General features: G+C 47.5%; 1 protein-coding gene across 1 annotated transcript; it reads right to left on the bottom strand.

Annotated features, from left to right (window-relative positions):
- Nucleotides 1-223: 223 nt before the first annotated feature.
- On the bottom strand, nt 224-5,679 carry Elk1 (ETS transcription factor ELK1). Its single transcript, XM_010606413.2, has 5 exons — nt 5,407-5,679; nt 3,015-3,458; nt 1,789-2,217; nt 1,107-1,208; nt 224-1,023 (listed from the first exon to the last, which is right to left on the bottom strand). The coding sequence occupies exons 1-5, from the start codon at nt 5,614-5,616 to the stop codon at nt 925-927; spliced, it is 1,284 nt and encodes a 427-aa protein (XP_010604715.1). The 5' UTR covers nt 5,617-5,679; the 3' UTR covers nt 224-924.
- Between the last annotated feature and the right edge of the window lie 1,490 nt (nt 5,680-7,169).

Below are 7,169 nucleotides of genomic sequence, written 5' to 3' on the forward strand. Positions count from 1 at the left end.
TTTTGGGGGGTAACAGGCAGGACCCCAGGAAGTTTGGCAGACAAAGGAATGGCTTCTCAGGGGGGAGAAGAACAAAAGGGGTATTGATCTCTGGCCAAAATGTTAGTTGATAAAAGGACAAGGTGTCTGAGAGAGAGGTTGGAGAGGTGGAAATTCAAATTCCAAGGGTGTAATTCCTCCTTGGCCAGGACTCCCAAACTAAGAAACCATACAAATTCAGGACCCCAGGAAGTTTGGCAGACAAAGGAATGGCTTCTCAGGGGGGAGAAGAACAAAAGGGGTATTGATCTCTGGCCAAAATGTTAGTTGATAAAAGGACAAGGTGTCTGAGAGAGAGGTTGGAGAGGTGGAAATTCAAATTCCAAGGGTGTAATTCCTCCTTGGCCAGGACTCCCAAACTAAGAAACCATACAAATTCTTCCTGGACCCTTGGGTATGGCCAGGAATAACAAAACAAACTAGCTCTTCTACCCACACCCCAAAATATAGACAGGGCTCCCTCATCTCCCCAAGGGCAGGCCGAGAAATAAATAAAGAAAGGTCTTTCTCAAGCCAGACCCTGATTGTCTTGCCTTGGGGAAAAAAAAGTGGGGAGATGGGGGAGATGTCTTAACCACCCCCCTAAAAGGGTTGGGTCAGGCTCCTCCCAGTGGCCTTCAAAAAATAAATAAATAAACCATCCCTACCATGGAAGTAGGAGATGTATAAGGGCGGCCACTGGGGGACTGACGAAGAAGAGAGAAATAGTGTGTTTTCCACGGATGAGTTAGTATAAGAGATCATTCTTCCCAGGAATCCCACCCCACCACAACCAGAGCACAAGTCTGTTAGATGAAGAACTATGGTTCTCCTTGAGATGGCTGGCTGGAGAGAAGTCCAGGGGCATGGATGGAGTGACCCCAGAAAGGGCAGTGGTGGTGGTAGTCATGGCTTCTGGGGCCCTGGGGAGAGCACCACGGGGGTCGAGAGGCCATCCACGCTGATGGAAGGTATGTGCACATGGGCGCTGCCACTGGACGGAAACTGAGGGCAAAAACGGAGAGGTCACGGATGGGAGCCATGGTAGTGTTTCTCACCCTCTCCAAGGTGGGGAGAGGGAATCTTACCTGGAAGGAGAGTTTGGCTGGGCTACGGGGTGCAATGGGACTCAGGGTGCTCCAGAAGTGAATGCTGGGGGGCAGCGAGCTGGGCGTCAGCAGCACCGGGGTCTGCACGGAGAGGGAGGTCAGAGATCAAGTTAGCAGAAGGCAGGTGTGGGAGATGAAAGGAACTTGGTCTCAGCCCACTACATTTTCCCCATTCCAGATGTCTACAGTCACTTTTCAAGATTATAGACTGAGACTATAACTACTAAAGCCATGTCCATGACGTCTCTCCCACTCTACAGACACCCCTCCCCAACTCCTCAGAGTCCACTTCCTGTTGCTGAGACCGTACTGGACAAGACACCCAACCAGACTCTAAACACAGGATACTCTCAAGACTCATAAATTACCATCCCAATAGCTCAGGGTCTATGCAAATCCCAGAGCATAAGGTCCCACCCCACCCAGAAACAGCTCCCATAGAAGGCCTCTGGGACTCTTACTCCCACCCCTACAAAGTCCCCAGATCTGCCTTTCCTAAAGTCATATCCCAGTCCAAGCCTCAGCACAGCTGATCATCCTGAAAAGTTCTACCCTCCTCAGAGATAACCACATTTGCCCTAGGGTAGTGGATGTCTATCACCCATTATGTGCCAATCCCATCCCTCCCAGCTGCCAGCCACACCCCTCTACAAGTACTCACCAATGTATGTGTAGGTAGCAGGGATGGTGTCAGTGCCGGCCCTGGCGCCTGCAGGCCAGAGCCAGTTCCTGATCCTGGAGTCCGTTCGGGTCCTGGTCCACCCAGCAGGCTCGGGCTGAGTGGAAGCTCCAGGTCCCGGGGCTTCCGACCCTTCTGTGGCTGAGTGATCTCAGGGGTGGAGGCCGTGTGGCCACCCACTTGTGCTGTAGTCTCCATAACAGAGGGCAGCCGGGCCGGCACACCCTCCGAAGGAGGGACTTCTGGCTCAGCCTTGGCAGCTTCTGGCACAACCCCTGCTTCCCTAGCAGCTTCTAACTCTTCCTTGGGCCCCTCCACCTTCACTTCTGGGGGAAGTGACCGGCCCAAACCTGACTCCACATTCAACTCTTCTGATTTCAGGTTTGGAACCTCAGGTGGAGTCAGGATGACCTAGGAAAAGAGAGGGAACAAAAGAATTGTTGAAGGAGAGAATCTTTCTCCTGTATGCCACTCAATGATTTCCCTGGAAAGATGGGATTTGGTACAGGGAGCATGACTAACCCATCTGGGCAGGTCCGCTGATAGGAAATGGGACTTCTTAAAAGAAGGAGAGCTTCCTCTGGGGCAGGTCTTTTTTACCTGGGGTGAAAATCTGATAGGGGAAGGGCTCCTGATATCAGCCTCATTCTTGAGAACAGTGGTTCTCAAACATTTACTTTAGGGCCGAGGATGTAGCTCAGTGGTAGTGCCTGCCTGGCAAGCGTAAGGCCCCTAGTTCAATTCCTGGTACCAAAAATACATTTTTTTTTTTTTTACTTTAAAGACCAGTAGGATCTACCTCATTTTGAAACTCATTAAGAATGCAATTTTTTTGCATCTCATCCTCTGATCTTCATAATCAGAAACTCTGGGGGTGGGTCTGAGCAATCTGGCTTAACAAGCTACCCTGGTGATTCTGATGAACACTGATCAGTAAGAACCAGTGCATTAAGTAATTATATTCAGGGCATGTACTCCACGTTGGGCAACTACTAATTGTAGCACACTTAATTCTCCCTCTTCCTTCTCAGAATTTGCATAGCTCTCCTCCCCACCCCTTTCTAAAGGCACTGTCTTTGTTCCTTCTTCCACCATTATGGCCCTTAACAGGACTTCTGTCTCTTCTCCTACCAGTCCCATGTCTCAGTTCAGAATGTGCATCTCCCCTCTTCACTGCCTCCACTGAATTTCCACATTTGAGTACTCACCTGTAGAGGAAGGTTGGCCTCTTCTGCCTCCAGGCAGGCCTCCAAGGGGTTTGGACTGGTGCTCCTGCTCCCTGAGGGGGGCACTGCTGTTCCTGCAGGGGTGGTGCTGGGGAGCACCGAGGCAGGCCGAGGATGAGGGGGCGGCTGTGGCTGCAGGGACTGGATGGTGAAGGTGGAATAGAGGCCTGAGCGCATGTATTCATTACGGCTGCTGCGTGCCAAACCGCCTGGGCCTGCCATTCCTGCACCCTTGGGTGTGCCTGGCTTTCCGGAGGCAGTGTCTCCAGGGGCTGCATGTATAGCAGCAGGGGCCACATTTGCCACAGTAGAGGTTATAGACACCTCAGGCTGGGGTGGGCAGTCCTCTGTGGAGCACCGTGCAACCTCAGGGTAGGACACAAACTTGTAGACGAACTTCTGGCCACTCACCTTACGGATGATATTCTAAGAAGGGAGAAGACAGAATCATAGGCTTTAGAGGAAAAGGGCATGGTGGAAGGAGGATGCTGATGGGTATTTCCCTTCTGGCATCTCCCTACTTGTTCCCATTTCACTCATCTGCTTCTCAGTTTGTGGTATCCTCTATTTTCCTGTCTATACCTCCTCCCTTTCTTTTATTTGATTTTGTTTTTTTGGTACCAGGGATTGAACTCAGGACCTTGTACTTGCCAGGCAGGTGCAGCGCCACTGAGCTAAATCCCCAGCCCACCTCCTTTTTTTCCACCTCCCAAGTTTCTCCCCATCTCTAACTCCCCACTCCATAATTCCTTCTTTTGTACCACCTTTTTCTTCCTGGCTCAGAGAACCACAGGTTAACATTTGGGTTTTGGGGTGGCTGCTAGGATATAGTTTTAGAGATTAGCTACTGCAGTAAGACAAAAAAATGAAGTAACTGATCTAAATGTTGGCAGACTAAATTAGTATAGATACATGTAGTAATGAACTACTTATGCAGAGAATCATGTAAAGCTATCAACACAGACATGGAATAAAGCAAGGTCACTGTGAAAAACAAGACGAAGCCTCATTAATACTGATGTGGAAAGTAGTAAATGACAGCAATTAGACAAGAACGTTAAGATATTGGTATAAATACTGGCAGAGAGATCTCTGGGCTGCCTTGGGTGGGTCACAGAGCACATTTGGGGGTATTTCAGGACACATGCCTAGTCTGGAGGGTGTCAGGGATGCTCTGGTGGTTTCAGAGGGCAGAACGAGATAACCTCATTATTATCACTGTGTTGGAGGTTTGACTAAAGGAATAAAATATGAAAATGGAATATATACCACAAAATGGCATAAATACCTTAAATTACTAATGATATGAAACACAGGTACAGGGCTGTTTTGGGGGGCGAGGAATCTAGGGAGCACTAGGGCATTCTGTGGAGGTCATAATGTTAGTCAGTTATGGACAGGGTTGGCTTATGTTTCTCAGAACAGCAATACAAAGGGATATGAAATTAACTGGTATGAATACTGGGTGGTGGAGACATCCAGTGCTGGTCTGTGGGTCTGACAAGACAAGACGATTAAACAAGCGATGTAAATGGCGAGGTGGACCAGCTCTGTTCTGGGAATTCAAGAGGATGGAGTGAGGAGCTGGCATTATACATGTTGTTTCAGAGGCTTCAGCTAAAGAAATAAGAGAAGAATGAAAAATAATTGATCAAAAATGTAGGGGGTTCCTGAGAATGAAATAAAGAAATTAGGATAATACTGTCAGGGTTGTTTTTATTCTAAGAATAACATGAAATAGCTTGAAGAAAGAGAAGACTATCAAATAAGTAGGGGAGCCCAGCGTTGGTCCACAGGTTCCAGAGGACACAATGAGGACAGTCATTGTTAATAGTGTTTTCAAAGTTTGGGCTATAAGGACAAGGCACAGAAATAAAATGTTATGCAGGGCATGGCAGGACAGCATTGTTTGGGGGAATCTCAGAGAGTAGGATGAGAAGCTGTCAATATTAATACTGCTAGGGCCAGGGATTTGGCTCAGTGGTTCCACTGCCTGCCTCACAAGCACAAGGACCCGAGTTCGATCCCTGGTACCAAAAAACAAAAATATTAATACTGCTGTACAGCTTTTAGCAAAAGCAGTAAGACAAGAAAATATAATAACTGAGATAAATGTTTGGGGGCCCTACATCGGTTTGAGTATACCAGAAGATGGGATAAGAAATGGTAAATTTTAATATTGCTTTCAACATTACAGTTACAGGAATTAAGATAAAAAACGGATTTTTTTCTTTTTTATGGTGCTGGGGATTAAATTTAGGGCCTTGTGCATGCTAGGCAAACACTCTACCACCGAGCCACATCCCTAGTCCTGAAAATGAAATTTCTGTTACAAATTTCAAGCGGTCCCAGGTCTTGGTCCCAGAGGCCATACCTTGTCATAGTAGTACCGTAAAGCCCGGCTGAGCTTGTCGTAATTCATGTTGGTCTTGTTCTTGCGCAGTCCCCAGAGCCGGGCCACTTCTTCTGCATCCACCAGTTTGAACTCACCACCATCCCGCGAGGTCCAGGAGATGATGTGGCCATTGCCTTGCTCTCTCAGCAGCTGCAGCAGAAACTGCCACAGTGTGACAGATGGGTCCATCGCTGGGGGAGCGTTCACGCCATCCCAGGGGTACCTGGAGGGCAGACAGCTCAGGGCTGAGAGGCTGTGGGAAGATGAGGGGCAGAGGACAGGAAAAGGATAATTCCCTCCTTGTTATCTTGCCTTCACCTCTGCCCCAAATCCCACCACCATTCTCTAAATACTCTTACACAAATATCTGAGCTCCCCAGTTTAGCTTTGGATGCTCCCTGTTATGGGATGAGACTTTTAGGGATCTGAGAATGGTATGAATGTATGTTGTGTGCGGAACAAATGCAAATCTTTGCAGACCAGAGGGCAGACTGTAGTTGGCAGAATAACACAGTCTGGGCCCCAAAGATGTCCCCAGTCCCTGGAACCTGTGCATATGCTATGGTACACAGCAAAAAAAAAGAACTTTCAGATGAAATTAAGATCACAGACCATAAAAGCTGAAGGGGAGGCAGAAACAGAGCTCAGAGATGGGATGGAAGAACAGGTGGGAGCGATTCTAAGTGTGAGAGAGACTTGATCTACCATCACTGACACTGAAAATGAAGAAAGGGAACTCCAAGCCAAGGAATGTGGGCAGTCCCTTAAAGTTGGAATGGCTCTCAGCCAACAGCCAGTAAGGAAACAGGGACTTTGGTCCTACAACTCAAGGAATGGAACTCTGCCAACAACCTGAATAAGCAGGAAACACTTCTCCCCTGGAACCTCCAGAAAGGACCGACCCCTGCCAGCATCTTGGTTTTAGACTGGTGAGACCAATGTTGAATTTGTCACCTACAGGACTATCAGAGAATATTATGAACATTATGTTGCTTTAAGCAGCTAAGTTTGAGGTGATTTTATTACAGCAAAACTAGAAAATAAGTACACACTCCCATTTGACCTTTCCAAGTGTATGGGGCTCCTTTCCTTTGCTTAGTAGTCTTCCTCATATTTCAAGTTGCAGCCCAAGGGTCCTTTTCTTCTTTCCTTTTATGAAGCCTTCCTGAAACTGATTATTTGTTTTTGTCTACTCTTCTCACCTGTCACTGTATGTTTTGTTTTGTTTTGCAGTGCTATGGATGAATCCAGGGCTTTGTACATGCTCTACCCCAGATCTCTGATTCCAGCCCCTATTCTTCTTGAGCACACTAGTAACTAACATTTGTGGACTGCTTAATACATGTCAGTTGTCAGTAACTGCTCTAAGCAAAGAGGCCTAATGGACAATTGCCCAGGATTGAGTACTAAATTGCCAAGGTCTGAATCTTGGGTCTGCCACTTTTTGGCTGTATGACCCTGGGCATATTCTTTTTGGCACTGAGGATTGAAACCAAGGCCTTTGCACTGAGGTATACCCCCAACCATTTTTGGTTTTTGATTCTGAGACATGGTCTTGCCAAATGATTAAGTTGCCCAGGAGGGTCTCAAACTCACAATCCTTCTACCTCAGCCTCCCAGAGTGTTGGGATCACAGGTGTGTGCCACCACCTTTGGCTACCCTGGGCATAGTATTTAACCTTTTTGTACCTTAAATTCTCTCATCTGTGAAATAGAGATAATGACATGCTCATCTGTGAAAT

Source organism: Fukomys damarensis, unplaced genomic scaffold (genome assembly GCF_012274545.1).
Source record: "Fukomys damarensis isolate Sample0158 unplaced genomic scaffold, DMR_v1.0_HiC HiC_scaffold_39, whole genome shotgun sequence".
NCBI classification, from domain to species: Eukaryota; Metazoa; Chordata; class Mammalia; order Rodentia; family Bathyergidae; genus Fukomys; species Fukomys damarensis.